Below are 17,038 nucleotides of genomic sequence, written 5' to 3' on the forward strand. Positions count from 1 at the left end.
GGCAGCTTGCCTATCCAGATACCAGAAGCACTCACTTCCATGCCTGCTCTCCATTTTTCAAGTCACTGCTCCACATACACTCACTGACAATTGTTACTACATTGTGAATGAACAAAGCACTATCAGGGGATCAAGGAGAACAGTCCTTTGTGGTGCTATTTACTTGATTAAAACAAATCACTACATCTTTTTGTTGAGAAATGTTTTTTTTCTTAGCAATGGAACTTCAACTTCTCTGCCACAGACTAAAACTGTGATAATGTTTTTGTCCTTGATTTAAGCCTTTTTCTCACATCCTGATTGCCTTTTTTTTCTTGCTTCCCAGTGTCCTTGGAACAAAGCTGGGTTTAAGTTGTACCTGCTTTCATCTGCAGGTATGAGCTTTTAGTCTTGGTGGTTTTGGTTGCTTAACATGGAATACTTTACAACAACATCTGCGTTTAGTTTATCTTTAGAGTGGACTACAATATCTGGCTGTGTAGAAGTAGTGCAGATGGTGTTGTGGGCTCTGCCTGTGCTTGCAGTGGGGATTGGCAGCATCACACCAACCTTGTTCACATTTTATTTGCTCTTAGGGAGGCTGAGCATGTTATGGATCCAGATTCTTTCACCTCTAAGGCTGGCTGTGCCCCTGCCTCAGAAGAAGACTCAATGGTGAAGGGAACCTGGTATCAGAGGCCGGATTTCAGAAATTCATATAAGTAATACTGAAGAACAATGGCCTCGGGGAAGGAGGAGGAAGTGGGGCAGGGACAAAGAGAAGCAATACACTTTGAATGAAAGAAGGAAAACATATTTGATGAGGAGAAGAGCAAAAAAGGGGAAATGGCTTTAGCTTCTTCTCCTATAGAGCCTGGAAGAAGCCAACAGTTCAGACATAAAGAGCAACTAGAACCTGGATGTTTTGCAGTGTATCCCACTGGAGTCTCTCATTGTACTGCAGCCTTGTGAACAAGGTTGTGACATTTCTGCCTTCCTGGGGTTGCCCTGTCTATGGCAGGACAGAGCAAACCATTCTGAGGTATCGTGAGGGCTGTGTCCAGAGTGCTGCTTGGTTCCTAGAAAGCCAAGGGAGCTGGGGGATGAGGAATCATGGGCCAGCAAGAGCCTGTGCCAGGCATCTCCCAGCTCTCCATACAGGAGCAACAGAGCTTGGCTACATCTGCTACTAAAGCAGTTGCTGCAAACCTGTGTTTTTCAGATCCCAAAGGAAGCTTCTAAAAGCTGTGTGAAAAGTAACTAAGAGATGTGAATCTATTGCCAGCAGGCTTAGCTTGTCTGTGCAGGGTTCTCCACATCCCTGAACACTGCTCAGATGTCCATGGATGGCATAAAACTGAGCTGGCTGTTCTAAAGCTTTTGTCAATGGTCGTCAGTGCTCTACCCTTCCCAAACCAAATCACTCTTCCTTCCACTGGCACCTCTGAAACAGCAGCCCCTCCAGGCAGAAGTAACTAATTTTACAGGAGGGCATCAGCACTTATCCTCTCTCCCTTACTATCTTCCCCCACTAATTTCAGTGTTTCTAAATCTCTAAAGCAGCAAATCTGCTACTATTCCTCTTGGGAAGCTATTGTGCAGCCTAATGCCAAAAGAATCCAAGTCTTCCCAGCTTGCATTTGGGATACAAAGAGGAGCAGTGGGTACGGAAAACCCAGCTGGGCATTTGCAGAATTTCTTACTGCCAGTAAGGGCCTGGCACCTTTACGTGGTCTCAACAACCAAATTTGGAGCAGTGTAGCATATTTTACCAACATTGCAGGTGCTTACAAATAAAACTTGACAAAGTCCTGGCATGATTTATGACTGCTGTTGTGGGTTTTGGGAACTAATTTGAAACAAAGAACCTCATCTGTTGGATGTATTGCACAGAGAGAGGCTCTCACCTACAGCTCCCATGCTACTTAATATATGGTAATCCATGCAAGTTTCTCATTCATCAACAAAAACACAGCTTTAATGCAGACTCTGCTGTCATTTTAAATAAGATCCTCCAATAAAAATTGCCACCTTTCTCATAGCATGCAAAGAGTGCAATCCTGTTGACTCAGTGGGTTCCTGCCCCTGAATGTAGGCAAACAATACACAATTGTACTGATGCCTGCATGGAAAAAAACAAAACAAAACAAAACAAAAACACACCAGAAATACTCTGAAAGAAAGTATTCAGGTAAGAACTTCTTTGTTTACAGAGGTTTGTAGCACTGTCTGATACTGTCATACAGAGATGAGCCAAAGCAGCCCCAGCAAAGTATGACCATGCTGTTTGCAGTGTGGAGGAGGTGTATAGCAAAGCACGCAGAGATGAATTATACACAAGCCTTCATTAAGTTAATCAGTATGGGGAAGAGGGCATTTTCAAAAAGAAGCAGGGGAACTATTGGGATAAAAGCAGCCAAGTCAGAACTAAGCTCTAAAACAGTTTGCTGTTACATGAAGCAGCACTGTACGCTCTCCCACTGGTAGGATTACAACGTTACATGAGGATGCCCAGAGCATTCGAGACAAACATATCAAACCTCTGATTTTCACAGAATGATCGAATCACAGGAAGGTTTGGGTTGGAAGGGACCTTAAAGATCACCCAGTCCCACCCCCCTGCCATGGGCGGGACACCTCCCACCAGCCCAGGCTGCCCAAAGCCCCATCCAGCCTGGCCTTGAGCACTGCCAGGGATGGGGCATCCACAGCTTCTCTGGGCAGCCTGTGTCAGTGCCTTGCCATCCTTACAGTAAAGAATTTCCTCCTAACATCTCATCTAAATTCTCTTCATTTAGTTTAAAACTGTTCCCCCTTGTCCTATCACTACCTTCCCAGGTAAAAGCCGTTCTCCAGGCCGGGCTCCCTCTGCCTCCTGCAGGCTGTATTGTCACTCATCCTGGGCCCAGCTGTCCCCACGTTCCCCCATGGGACAGGATGCAACACAGCACGGTGTTTGGGAAGGGCCATCACTGCTCTTGCTGTGTATTTGTAGGGGAATAGCAATGAATGTTGTTCTTGTCATCTTAAGGCCATTAGGGATTGCAGCTTAGAGCACAGCTGAGTTTTCCAGTCCTTTACCTTGTCCGTGCCATCACATTGTTCTTCTTGGGCTGCTGATTAACTGGGCTGCCCATGTTGCCGTTCTTCAGAGAGCCCTTCCGAGCCAGCTCCCTCTGTTTCTCTGCATATGGGATACAAAGGGGAAAAGCAAAATTAGGGCACCAGCCTGGCAGGTCACCATACAGCTACAGAAACCCAGATTTGATTGCAGCAAAAGGGATTGCAGAATTAATAGCACAGGACATGAGCACTCCATCTCCCAAGCAGACACAGCAAAGGCCGGAGGAGCTGTGTCCCGTTGCCTCCGAGGTCCCTAGGGGCTAAAGCTCATATGCCCTGCCTCGCAGCAGCCTGCTGACCAGGCCACACCACGACAGCCATAGAGCTTCTGGATGCAGGCCGGGACTGTCCCGCTAAGGCTGAAGAAGGGCAGAACCCCTTCCTCTGTGCAGCTATGGGCTCTGAGACTGCACTGTATGCTGGGCAAGGGAATTTATCCTTTTACATTTTCTCCTATTCAGGCTGACACTGAGGGGCCCAGCTGGGACAGAAAAGAGCCTCCGTCAATGCAGCACCGTCATTTAGTGTTAGTCCAGCCTAGCTTGACACCATGCCTGAGTTATTACCACTTCCCTGGCTGGCAACTCAATGGACTAACACACCCTACAGCAGAAAACGTTGCTGCCTCCCTGTCCTGGTTTCAGTTAGGACAGAGTTAATTTTCCCTCATAGTAGCTGGTAGGGTGCTATGTTTTGGATTAGGATGAGAAGAGCGCTGATAACATGCTGATGTTTTAATTGTTGCAGAGCAGTGTTTACACCAGGCCAAGGACTTTTCGGCTTCTCGCTCTGTCCTGCCAGCGAGCAGGCTGGGGGTGCAGCAGGAGCTGGGAGGGGACAGACCCAGGACAGCTGACCCAAACTGGCCAAAGGGGTATTCCATACCATCTGACGTCATGCTAAACAATATATAGGGGTGGCTGGCCGGGGTGGGGGGCCGGCTGCTCGGGGATAGGCTGGGCATCGGTCAGCGGGTGGTGAGCAATTGCATTGTGCATCACTTGTTTTCTTACACATTATTATTATTAATACTATTATCATTATTATACCCCTTCTCCTCCTGACAGCCTGTGATGTCCCCAGCGTGTCTTCCTCTTTTATCCCACATTGAATCTTGCGAGCTTTATTTCTTTATTTAAGTAAAGTAAAAAAGCTGCACATTGTGCAGCTGTATTTTTAAACAGGCTATTGTTTGCTTAGTTTTCAAAGCATGTTCTATTTGCTGCTGAAATGTACCTTAAACCTCTGACAGTACGTGGGGCTTTCTTTGTGTATTCATTGCAAGAGGGGATTAAAATTAGCTTCTCGTTTAGGAGAGGCTATTTCTCTTCTTAATAACTTCTCACCACAGGATCATAACCAGAGTTCAGGTCCAAAAGCTAAGCCTTCTGCAGGAATGCAGCATTTGTGCTGTATTAAATCATCCCTGCCTCCAGGATAGGAGGGATAGGAGCCCATCTATGATGGGCTATCATATAAACTGATATTTAGTTTTCTGATTCAAAGCAATCAGTTAGCAATTGGCCACAAAAGCTGAGCTAACTGCCCCAAACTCATCCTGTAATGTCAGGCAAGTCTGGTAGGGAAAAGCAAAGTGAGAGACCAGCAAGGCAGGAAAAGGCCTAGTTAAAAACATTCTCCAGAGTGTGAGAAAATGCTGGAAACTACTTTTGTGTCATGCCTGAATAATAGGGGTTTACCAGACTGCTGGCTGGGGAACCTGAATAATGAATTCATTTTGTTTCTGCTTCCCCTGGGGTGTGTGAAATGTGCTGATATATTTTTCTCTTGCAGATTTTATTCCCCTTGGAGAGAAAAGCACCTGTTGCTTGTTGTGGGAAAGCTGCGTGCCTACCCAGGTGTGCAAGGGTGAGATAGGCCAACTCTGTCCTTAACACAGGGGTAAGAGCAAGGAAATGTGTCCATGGCCGCCTTTTCTGACGGATGAACAAGCGGCAGAGATACCTAGATACTGTGGCTGAGGAACCTGCAGAGAAGAGTATATACTCATACAAACCATGCCCAGCGCTGCTCCTGCTGACAGCAGAGGTAAATAAAAGCTCATTGAAGTTGGCAGGGGAAGGACCAGACCTATAACTCTCTTTGGCATGAGCAACAAAGAGACTGATACAGTATCGAAGTCAAAACCTTAAATCACAGTAATTTCTCATGACTGGAACTTGCAAATGCAGTGGTTATCTTTGTCTCCAGAAAAAAAAAAAAAAAAGCTGGTATTTTGCAGGCCATGTGAATGGTGCTATTCAAACATAGAGGGATAAAGTGGGATTTTATGGAGGCAAAGGTTTACAACCCTAAATACAAAACAGCCTCCACACATCTACACCAGGAGCTCTAGTGGCTGACCACAAATATGCAGTGCTGTTACAATATACAAGTTATACAAGTTGCCAATACTTCAAGATGCTGTATAATTCACAAAAAGCACCTGACTCAGAAACAAGGTTACAGATTTCATTTTCTGTCAAGACACTTCAGGCTTGCCTGAGCCTTTTAAATGTACTGCTGCTCTCTGATTCCTATTGATTACTCACTACAAGCACTAATGCTGTTTTCCAATTCAGATTACTCATTCAGTTGATGAATATGAGCTTTAGCTACGTCTTCTTCCTTCAGTAGGTCTCCCCATGACTATTTCTCTGCTCTTACTGAGTGATAATTCAATGTGTGAGGTTGAATGATAAGACTTCTCCTATTTAACCCCTTCTTTCACTTACTTAGTGGCTTGGAGCGAATATTCCCAAAGCAATAGCACTGCAGGAATACAGTGTCATTGTCACATCCATGCTTGTGTCCCCAGACAAATTTCTTAATCATGAATCAACAGGTCAGCTCCCTTTTGGATGCTATGAATACTGAGTCCGTGGTGGCCAAAAAGCAAAAAATAGGAGGGAGAACAGGAGCTCTATCCAGCTCTGGGGTGACAGGACAAGCTCCTGGAAGATGGTAGAGATGTGTATGAGTCACTTCAGGCTTGGAGGCAAGGAAATGAGCTAACCAAGTCTTACAAGTATTATGAACTGCTGCTACTTCCACCATCAACCAAAGGAGCTGTTTGGGTGCCAGTCTCCTGAAGTAATTCTGAGCAGCCTTGCACACCAACCATCAGGTCCATGAGAATGGTGGGCTTTCAGTGCCCATTTTCTGCTTGGTGTTTCCTCCTGGCCTAGCAGGTGAAGTTGGTGAACTCCATTTATAGGCAGCGAGCTCTTTTCCAGCTCATTTAGTTTTAGCTCCCAGATGTTTGTTTTAAGGCCAGAGCTCCACATGGTAAGTATCTAAGCTCCTTTTAGAAATGTGATTGACTTAGGCAGTTCAGATGATGTTACTGTCAGGGTCCAACATGTTTACAAAAAAACTATAAATTCACAAATAAGTCCTCGTAGAAGCTGCAATCAAATGCATATAGCAGCATGTGGGAGTGTGGCCATGGGGGTCGACAAGCCCCATGGTTGGTGATAACATCAGATGGACTCTTATGGATGAGACCATCAGGAATGTAAAGAGTTTAGAGGGAACAAAGAAGGGTGATTCAGGAGACGCCTTGCTGCTCGGGTTGCCTGTTCTCCAGCCATTAAGGCATGGAAGTTGCTGGGAGTTTGCTGTTGCCGGGCAAAGTTGTTGACCAATGAATAGTTAGTGGAAAAGTACTGCTGTGGGGCGAATGGTATAAGAAGGGAGCCTGTCCTCAATATAGGGTGATGAAGTTATGCCCTCAATAAGAGAGAGATGAAATTATGCCCTCAATAAGAGAGATTTGAAGTTATGTCATCAATAAACTAGTAGCAGTTACTGATCCTGAAAGAACCCTGGTGTCCGTGTGGTCATTACGCCACAGCAGCATGGTAAAGAGAAGGTGAAAGAAGGAACAACAACCTAGTCTTGAAAAGTAAACAGCATTTTTCTTTACAGGCTGCCCCATACTGGCTGATGTTAGACCCAAATGAGCATGAATCCCAACACCACCACCCTCCAGTGACCCAACTGTGCTAACCCTTGTGTGAAAACTGGGAACCAAGTCCTTGGGCAATTCTCAAGGTTAGGACTGCATGAAAAACAAAAGTGCTCTTTCCTTCTCAGTATCCCAGGCTCTCTGGTATGGTAGTCAAATATTCCCCATTGGACTTAAATGGCACCTATGTTCCTGTTTGTCTCCCTAAAAGCCTCAAGGCCACAGCTTGAGACATGAGGGGCATGGTCCAACCACAGAGGATAGGCTTAGTTTGTCTTCTGACCTTGGCAACTTCTGGCACTGGCTATGCAAAGTCTCTCCATGTCTGGGACTGCCTGTGCTGCCCACGGTATTCCAGTATGTGCAAACAAACTTCCAGGAAGGCAACACAGCCTGATGGAAAATCGATGCCGACCCTACAAAACCACCTAATTCTGGGTGTAAGGAATAGTCCAGCAATTCGTGCCACTAAGGGGTGTGAAGGGTTAACATTGAGGCCTGGGTTTAGGCGAGAAGAGAACAAAGGGATTTCTTCAGAGAAAAACTGCTGACTTTGCACGGACGTGCAGTAACTTCTGACAGCCGGCCAAGAGACCACTAGATAAGGAGGAAGAATATGAGCCTCCCCGTCCGAGCGGCCCCCGAGAGACTAACAGAGACTGATAAGCAGGCGCACCTGGGAGGACTTCGGATTCGGGAAACCAATTATAATAACCCTGCCTCTTCTAGAAGTAGTAATGAATATGTATTAGCCTAGGAGTATAAAAATTAGCCGTCTTATGTAACAGGTGTGCGTCCTGGTGGAACAGAGACTCCCGGCGTACCCAGCGCTGTTTGCTTGCCTCTATTCGTTTAATAAATTGTAAACTTTGATTGTAATCCTATTTGGGACTCAGTCATTTATAACAATTGGGGGCTCGTCCGGGATGGTCTTGGTTCCTGAATTCTGACTTGATCTAGGAGGGGCGCCCCCACCATTTGGTGGCTCCTGTTCGAGTCGGGTCGGGACTAACACCATCCTGAACCTGAATAAGGGCAAGCAAAGATTTAGATTTTTTTATGAGCTCCCTTTGCCGGCTGCAGCACTATATTTTGCCCATAATTCTGCGCGCGAAGATCCGAACGAAGACGACGGAGTCGTAAGTATTTAAGGCGTATACCGTTCGGTTGGGTGGGATTCGGTTGCCTGTGTGTGTGTGAGAGTGTGACTGAGACGGAACGTAGTTCCGAAGCGATTGTGGAGGTCTTCTAACCGCGGTTCCAATCTCCCGCGAGGGACTTGGCTGGTGAAGGACCGAAGCGATTCCTATAGGATTCGTGGGTGGGTGATAGGTCCTAAACCCCCTGCAAGACACTCTCACTAAGGCAACCAAGGGCTGTAGGAATTGCCACAGTAAAATTCCTAGATGGGTCAGACAAAATTGAAAACCCGGGACCAGAGAAAAGGGAGCAAATTACCAGACATACCACCAGAAAGTCCATTAGGGATAATGATTAGAAATTGGAACGATAGGGGCCCCAGAAAAGGAAAAAAGTAAATTAAAAATGGTCCAGTATTGTATGACAGAATGGCCAAAGGAGCCTTTAAGACCACATGTCTTTTGGCCCGTTTTCGGATCCTTCGAAGACTGGGTTTGCCAGGCCTTAAATATACATGTTAATTCAAAGGAACCTTTTTAGCCAGGAGGAAAGTGATTATGCAGGATTATGGATCAGGACTTCACGTCCTTTTCCAGCCTCAATATTTACACTAAAAGCAGACGAGAAGTTTGACAAAGAAGAGAACAAAAAAATAAAAAATAAAAAAAAAGGAAAAAGAAAAAGATGATGAATGGGAGTCATTGGATAACCCACCACCTCTATATCCTAACAATCCACCCCCGGTGGTGCATCTTGTAATCCTGTTTTGTTCTTAAATGTTTTGACTGTGTCAAGGAGGAAGGTGGGAGCATTATCTAAGTAACAGTTTAGAAGTTTGGGTATATTCGCGGTGGTGTTTGGTCAGTTTCCCAAGTATCGGGGGAGAGGGGCTGACATTATCAAAGTGGTAGAACGGAGAGTCACTTCTTTGGTGGTTCGGGCCTGAGCCCTGGGAATTTGGTAAAAAGGGGGAGAGCGAATTTATTTAGGCCTCAATACCTTTTAAACCCCCATCTTGACGGATACACAGGAGTGATTCCTTGTTTTGTGTAGGCTTACTAACAAAGTGCATGAGAAAAATTAGCATTCGGCTTGAAATTCGGTCTTGTTGAAATGTAAATTTTGTGAAAAAGGTGTTATTGTTTGTCTAGAAGACAGAAGGCTGAGTGCTTCAGGTGTTTTTCCGAAGTCCTGCGGATTTATGATTGGAATGGGGCTCATTAATAATCTGAAATAGTGAAGTTTGTATGTGGAAAGAAGAGTTTAATCCCAGAGAATTGGGACATTTGGGAAGAAGATTAGGAAAAGATAGTAAAAACCTGCAATAAAAAGGTTTGCGTGGAAATTGAAACAAGGGACAGTAAGTAATATAAATAAATAAAAGGGAATGGGAAATCAAGGAAAAGGGGAAAATCCAAAACAAAGACGTCCTAAAAAAAAAAAAAAAAGCCTCCTTGGGTGCATATTGGCACATTGGAAGGATATTGTTAGAAATGGGGGCACAGAAAGCAAGAGGACTTTCACTAAGTATTGCAATCAATGGTGGCCACTATATAAACTAAATGGCCACTTTATGGATCAATCGACTATAACAGTGTCTTGCAATTAATGTTTTTGAGGAGAGAAGGAAAATAGGATGAAATGTTGTATAGTGATATGTTGTTTCAGCATGTTGCAGGGAAAAGGTTTGGAATTAAGTTGGCCCCTGACTGAGCCTTTGGTGTTGGCATTAGAAAAGTACAGGCTGGAGAAAGATAAAGGAAGCGTTAAAAGGGTTGTTGAAGGTGTTAAAGGTTGTGTGGTATGTAGTATTTAACAGAGCTGTTTGAAGTTGAATGAGCAGGGAAAGAGGATGTAGGAATGCTAATAGTTCCGTCTCAACCCGAGGCTGAGATCTCTAAATCGCGGGTGCGAGCCCTCTGGGGCAGGGGGACCGTGATGGGTCCGAGAGAGTTGTCGTGGAAACAGAAAAGCAGCTAACTCTTGAAACAACCTGAGTTCCTGTGTGAGCTCAGATTGCCAATGGGACCGCTCAGGGAACTTTCAACGATTGCATTCCCCTGACCGACCCCCTCACTGAGACCCTAATCACCCCGGAAATTATGTAAATACCAAAATCTGGTTAAAATGGGAAATGAGAATCTGTTCCAACAAGGTCCAAAAGAAACCCCTATGGAATTTTTGAATTTTTGGACCAACTTTGAAATGCAATGAGAAAAAAAAATGGACCTGGCTTAAAAACAAACAAACAAACAAACAAACAAACAGAGGCAACTGGCTAGCCTCTTTCCAGGGCAATCGGCCCCTGATATCAGAAAGAAATTGTCTTAGGCTGCAGGACAAACTTACAACAGTCAGGAATGACGGGGACCTGGGGCATCTACCCTAGCAGGTCCACTAGTTGAAATAAAGCTAGGAAACGAAGACAGAGGCTTGAATTTTTTGTTGGTTATGGGAGCTTCTTTCTCTGTGTTAGTCAGTAAATGTAATAGGAGCAACATATTCAGTGTTAAATAGTTTAAAAGGACGATTAGGAACTAAGACAACTACAATAATTGGAGCCACAGGGAAGGAGGAGGAACGGCCATTCTTACGACCCCTTGATTTGCGTTTTGGGGGTAAGGAACTAACCCATGAATTTTAGTATGTACCAGAATGCCCGATGCCACTCTTGGGACGGGATCTATTAGCCAAATTAGATGCAACAATAACCTTTGAGGATGGAGAATTAATAATGAAGGTACCTGAGTCCAAAGTAGGCCAAATCCCAATGATCAAAGATAAACCCTTTGTTAATATTCCAAGAGAAGTAGAAAATGCAGTTATAGCAACAGTACGGGAAACAGATGTACCAGGGAAGTCGAAACTGGCACAACCGGTAAAGGTGGAATTAAAGGAAGGAGCCAAACCTGTTTGAATCAAACAATATCCACTTAAGATAGAAGCTAGGCACGGGAATGGTGAAAATTATTGACAAATTTCTCAAATATCAGATTCTGGAAGAATGTAAATCGGAATACAATACTCCAATTTTTCCAGTAAAGAAGCCGAATGGCGAGTATAGATTTGTACAAGATCTTAGAGCAATAAATGAAATAACAAAGGATATTCACCCAGTAGTAGCTAATCCTTACACATTGTTAACATCTGTGAAAGGGAAATATAAATGGTTTACCGTGATAGATTTAAAGGATGCCTTCTTTTGCATACCTCTTGATAAAGGTAGTAGAAAATTATTTGCCTTCAAATGGGAAAACATATTGAAGTTTTTGGACCACATATGGTAACAACCATTTTAGAACAAAAGGGGGGGGGGGGGCACTGTTTATCACCCAGCCGGATGATGAAATATCAGGCAATACTAACTGAACAAGATGACATAACCTTGAAAACGACTAACCTGTTATATCCAGCAGTATTTCTAGGAACTGTTCCAGAAGAAGGACCATTGGAACACAATTGTGTGGAAATAATCGAACATACGCCAGCCGCGAATATTCGAAGGATGTACCCCTTGAAAGGTATTCAGTGGGAATACCACACTCCGTGGCACCCACAAAGCTCAGGGAAAGTAGAAAGGATGAATCAAACAATAAAACAACAATTGGCTAAGTTAATGATGGAGACACAGCTGCCCTGGACGAAATGCTTACCATTGGCACTTTTAAACATAAGAACTAAACCACACAGTGAGACTGGATTATCACCATATGAAATGTTATATGGTATGCCTTATTCTCAAGGGATGCCCCTAGGGAACAATGTAGTTGAGGATCATAGTATCCAGAAATACATAATTACCATTGGAAGGAGATTACAGGAGCTAAGAGAAATTGGGATGATGACTCAGACACCACCTTTAGGATTTGCTATTCATAAGATACAACCAGGAGACAAGGTCTTAATAAAAACCTGGAGAGAGGAATCATTGAACCCCCGATGGGAGGGACTGTACCTTGTTTTACTTACTACTGAAACAGCTGTGAGAACAGCAGAAACGGGTTGGACCCACGCATCCAGAATAAAAGGACCAATAACTACCGAAGCCTGGAGGGTTGAGTCCACTCCTGGGGAACTGAAACTGAGACTAAAGAGGAACTGATATCCCAGCAATGAGGTTCTGCATGAATTAAGGGCACTGGATAAAGAGGACAAGGCTGAAGGGAGGAAAGGGAGAAGGCAAGACCGGGGTAGGACCCTCCACTGCGGTGTGTATGGTCTACCGAGGGAGGCAACCCCTTTGGGTATTGACCGCCGAGTGAGAGTGCCTCGACCGGACTTCTCCCACACCAAGATCAGTTTGTCCTGAGAAAAATAACATGAGAACCTTTTAAACCCATAATAAAATTGTGATTAGTTTTTCCAGGAGCTGGATCACCCCTAAGGGCTGAATGGTAACACAAGCTCTGAAAGCGGGCCCAACCCCATGATTGAAGGCGCTTCCCACACTCTCAAGATTGGACGGCGAAAAAGGCTTATAATATGACAGGTCGCCAAAGAGAACTGAATTGTGACTGTAAGTGGAAACCCAACGTGGGAGCTTGGAAGCGTGCATATACGAGTACAAACGGGGCAGACATTGTAACAGGACCACTCGGTAACAAGGACACTCTGTATTATCACGCCCCAAAGGGTAAAGAGGGATGGGATGGTCCTTTTCCAAATGGGACGTGGGCCCTAAAGGGACATTATTTGGTGTGTGGCAAACATGCTTACAAGAGGCTACCCGGAAACTGGTCGGGAATATGCTATGTGGGGTACATAAGACCCTTGTTCTTTTTATTGTCACAAACACAAGGAAATCATTTAGGAATAAGATTATATGATGACCTGAACAGAGTAAAACGATCTATTGATACTTCCTTAGCTGGAGATAGCGCCCAAAAATGGGGAAAGGATGAATGGCCTCCTGAAAGAATCATACAGCATTATGGGCCAGCTACCTGGAACCCGAATGAGTTGGTATCAGGAGCCCGGGAACCTATTTATAATTTGAACCCAATAATTAGGTTGCAAGCTATCCTCGAAGTTGTAACCAATCAAACAGCGACGGCCTTGGATCTTCTGGCTGATCAATCCACTCAGATGAGGAATGCTATCTTTCAACATAGAACGGTCTTAGACTATTTACTAGCAGAAGAAGGGGGAGTGTGTGGAAAACTGAACGATTCTAATTGTTGTTTACAAATTGATGATAAAGGAAAAGTGGTTAAGCAGATAAAAGAAATTAAAAAGCTAGCCCACGTCCCAGTACAAACTTGGAAGGGTATGGATTGGGATTTCTTTTCATGGTTGCCCGGTAGACCAAGGGTTAAAAGGATGCTATTTTTATTTTTATGTGGTGTAATGACATTATTGTTTATACCTTTTATGATACCTTGCTTTACGTTGTTGATACGGCGGATAATAAATAGCACCCAATTTGTGATGACTTTGGGAGAGAAAAGGTGATGTGTCGATAATGATGCTTAAGAAATGGACACCCCGAGAACTGACTGATGAAATCCAACTGCTACTAACAAAGGTTGAAGAAGAGACACGAATTGATGATATTAAAAAAAAAAAGGGAGGAATTGTAAGGAATAGTCCAGCAATTCGTGCCACTAAGGGGTGTGAAGGGTTAACATTGAGGCCTGGGTTTAGGCGAGAAGAGAACAAAGGGATTTCTTCAGAGAAAAACTGCTGACTTTGCACAGACGTGCAGTAACTTCTGACAGCCGGCCAAGAGACCACTAGATAAGGAGGAAGAATATGAGCCTCCCCGTCCGAGCGGCCCCCGAGAGACTAACAGAGACTGATAAGCAGGCGCCCCTGGGAGGACTTCGCATTTGGGAAACCAATTATAATAACCCTGCCTCTTCTAGAAGTAGTAATGAATATGTATTAGCCTAGGAATATAAAAACCAGCTGCCTTACGTAACAGGTGTGCGTCCTGGTGGAGCAGAGACTCCCGGCGCACCCAGCGCTGTTTGCTTGCCTCTATTCATTTAATAAATTGTAAACTTTGATTGCAGTCCTATTTGGGACTCAGTCATTTATAACATGGGCAACTTTCAGGCACCAGGAAAATGAGGAATGGTTGTTAACAGGCACTGGTGCCAAATACAGAGAAAATGGGACACACAGGAATAAATGAAGGAGCGGAAGACTGTGATTCCCAGACACCAGTTATTTTGTGCCTGCTGAGTTTGCTGTTTGATGATCAGTAAAAAGCTAATATGGCAGAGATACAAGGTGAATGACAGAGACTTGGAGATTGGGAAACCAGAATAAAACAAGGCTGTTCTCCAGCTATTTCAGAGAAATTTCTAACTGCTGGCAGTAAAAGGGCAGTATAATAGCAGAGCTCCAACAGTGCTCTGAATGTGGCATTTGCAAGTATTTGAAATGAGCTGTTCAGCTTTCATTTCACTTGGCTGTTATACTTTTTATCATTGTACCTAGTGAAATATTCACTCCCATGTGGTTTGTCATCCTCTTCCCATGAAGCGGTTGGTTATGGGTGAGTGAGCATACTGTAAGTACAGATGTGATGGCTTGCAGAGCCAACAGGCAAGCAATTCCAGCAAGGCTAGTAGAGATGGGGGTGAGACAGCTTCAACCAAATCTGAGTTCCTGCTGGCTTTTCACTAATTTTCCAGAGAGATGCTTCCTGTGCACGACAGAACATAGGAGGCTGGGAGGGTATGAAGCAGCTGGTATGTGCCTTTAACATTAAAAAGTATGCTCAATTAGGAGTCTGAAGGTCATGTCTGATCATTAGTAGGGCTGTTGTGTTGGGTAATCTACCTGGCTCCACACTTGAGTGGAGCAAACTTTTGTTTCAGTGGCGAGCTCAGAGAGCACAGGCAGCTATGCGTTCAGCCTGATGCGCTGGGGATTGTGGCTGCAGCACTTCCTCCTAAGCCAATCCTGGACATTGTGTTGGAAGAGGAAAGTGTGGAGTGACACACACATGTCTGTGCCTGTGTGTGTACGTGGGGAGGGGTCCAGGATCCTTTCAATACCCATATACACCTCTGAATAGCAGGAGGTGCAATGTAGAATTGTTACCTGTTCAACCGGCTGGATGTGTCTGGTTCCTTTGTGACAAGGGAAGATAGTAATGGAGCATGTGAAGCAGAATGAACTTACATGAATGTGTCTACGTAAAACATCAGAGCTGAATAAATCATTACAATCATACCTCTGGATTCAGTATTTAACAAAATCATAACCAGTTTTAATTACAATTTCCCATTTTTTGTTTTTAAATGGAATTCTGAGCAGCTTTTTGGTACACATTGCTATGTGTGGCATTGGTTTTGTCTACACTCTATCCTAACCAGAAACGTTAAAAAATAGCGTACATTTTGGTCTCCTGCAGAACTGCTCCTTTTGCAGTATCAGGCAAAGCAGACAACCCAGGAATTTGGTGAGCATCAGCTCATGCTATGCTGAAGATCTGTTTGGAGGGTCTGAATCCCCAAATCCACGCTTCCCATTTATCTCAAGATGCTGACTCTGGCTATGTTCAAACAGTTTGGGTTGAGAGTGGTTTAGGATGCTGTTGTCTCTCACTGCCACAGTGCTTGACTGTGGGTATCCTTCTCATCTGAGGCAGCCTGATCAGCACAAATGCTGTTTGGTGGCAGATGAGGCTGATTTGCTTCCTTAGCACTATGGGTTGGAAGCAGGCAGGCACTGCCTGCTCCTGTCTTTTGGCCGAGAGCTGCTAGCTGAACCTCACTACCTCAGCTGCTTGTGAACCTGCCTAGGTGGGAGGAGACGGAGCTTCCTGCCATGGGGACTGTGCAGTGTGGTTCCATGGGATTTGATGCAGTCGGAAGACAAAGAGAAATTAATCCAGTGTGACAGAGTTGTATTTTTCCATCTTCAAGATCTACGAAATGAGATTTTGGGATGTATTTGTTTCTCTGTCCCCCACTGTCAGTCAAGACCATTTCAGAGGCTGAGGACTACAGCAATTCCCTGATGAATTCCTCCTTCTCAAGCAAGCCAAGAATTTAAATTACACAGTAAATAAAATTAATCTGTCTGTTCACACCCCGCTGAATGATCAAGAGTCATGAACAAATGGAGGGAGAACGAACAAAATGCTGACTTCAACTTTCACTTGGAGACCAAGTCCTGAACCCAGCTCAGAGCATCATTCAGCCCCGGGACATCGGCATGCATCTACTTAACACTGAAACCATACCGAACTTTCACCTCTGACAGAGAGCGTTTGGCAGCTGGGAGCGTGTCTCTCCTTGGAGAGATTTCAGGGCACACTTCAGTAGGGGCTTTGCCTGCACGCTGAGGAGTGCTGTATGGAAAGGGAGGTAAATGAATGCTGTGTGCTGTGGCTATGCCAGTGCCAACAAGGGCTGTGCTCCCTGGGGAGATTTGGAGCGCATGTGTGTGAGTGGTGGTTTTACTCAGGTGGGCAGCCGAGTTCCACCACAGCCACTCTCTCACTCCCCCTCTCAAAGGGAAAAGGGGAGAAAATACGACACAAAGAAAAGACTCTTCACATAAGTAGGGGTCAGATAGCTAAGTCATCCAGCTCCCAACTTGGGAAAGTTGTGCATGACAATATTTTTACCCAAAGCACCTCATTTTTGCTGACCCAGACAAACTTGTGGAGATTAGCAAGCTATGTCTAATTGTGAGAACTCTCAACAAGAGTGGGCATACAAATCTGTCCTCCAAGGTCCCTCCTGGACCAGGTTTTAAGCACCCATGTAGCTGCATTTTCTTCTGTTTTGCTGCTCTGGCTGCTGCTCTGTCCCTTTGGTACGACTGAGAGCTGGCACAAACCCTGCTGGGCAGTGGTTTTAAGCT

At 44.7% G+C, this 17,038-nt stretch overlaps 1 protein-coding gene across 4 annotated transcripts in view; it reads right to left on the bottom strand.

Annotated features, from left to right (window-relative positions):
* LOC310888759 (protein FAM219A-like) overlaps positions 1-17,038 on the bottom strand; it is a 149,182-nt gene that overhangs the window by 12,996 nt on the left and 119,148 nt on the right. For all 4 annotated transcript variants that reach the window (XM_083815824.1, XM_083815823.1, XM_083815822.1 and 1 more), the window contains exon 3: positions 3,061-3,163. In XM_083815824.1, coding sequence (XP_083671950.1) covers positions 3,061-3,163 — 103 coding nt within the window. The remainder of the gene's footprint in view (positions 1-3,060; positions 3,164-17,038) is intronic.

This window comes from Anser anser (genome assembly GCF_964211835.1).
Source record: "Anser anser genome assembly, chromosome: W".
NCBI lineage: Eukaryota > Metazoa > Chordata > Aves > Anseriformes > Anatidae > Anser > Anser anser.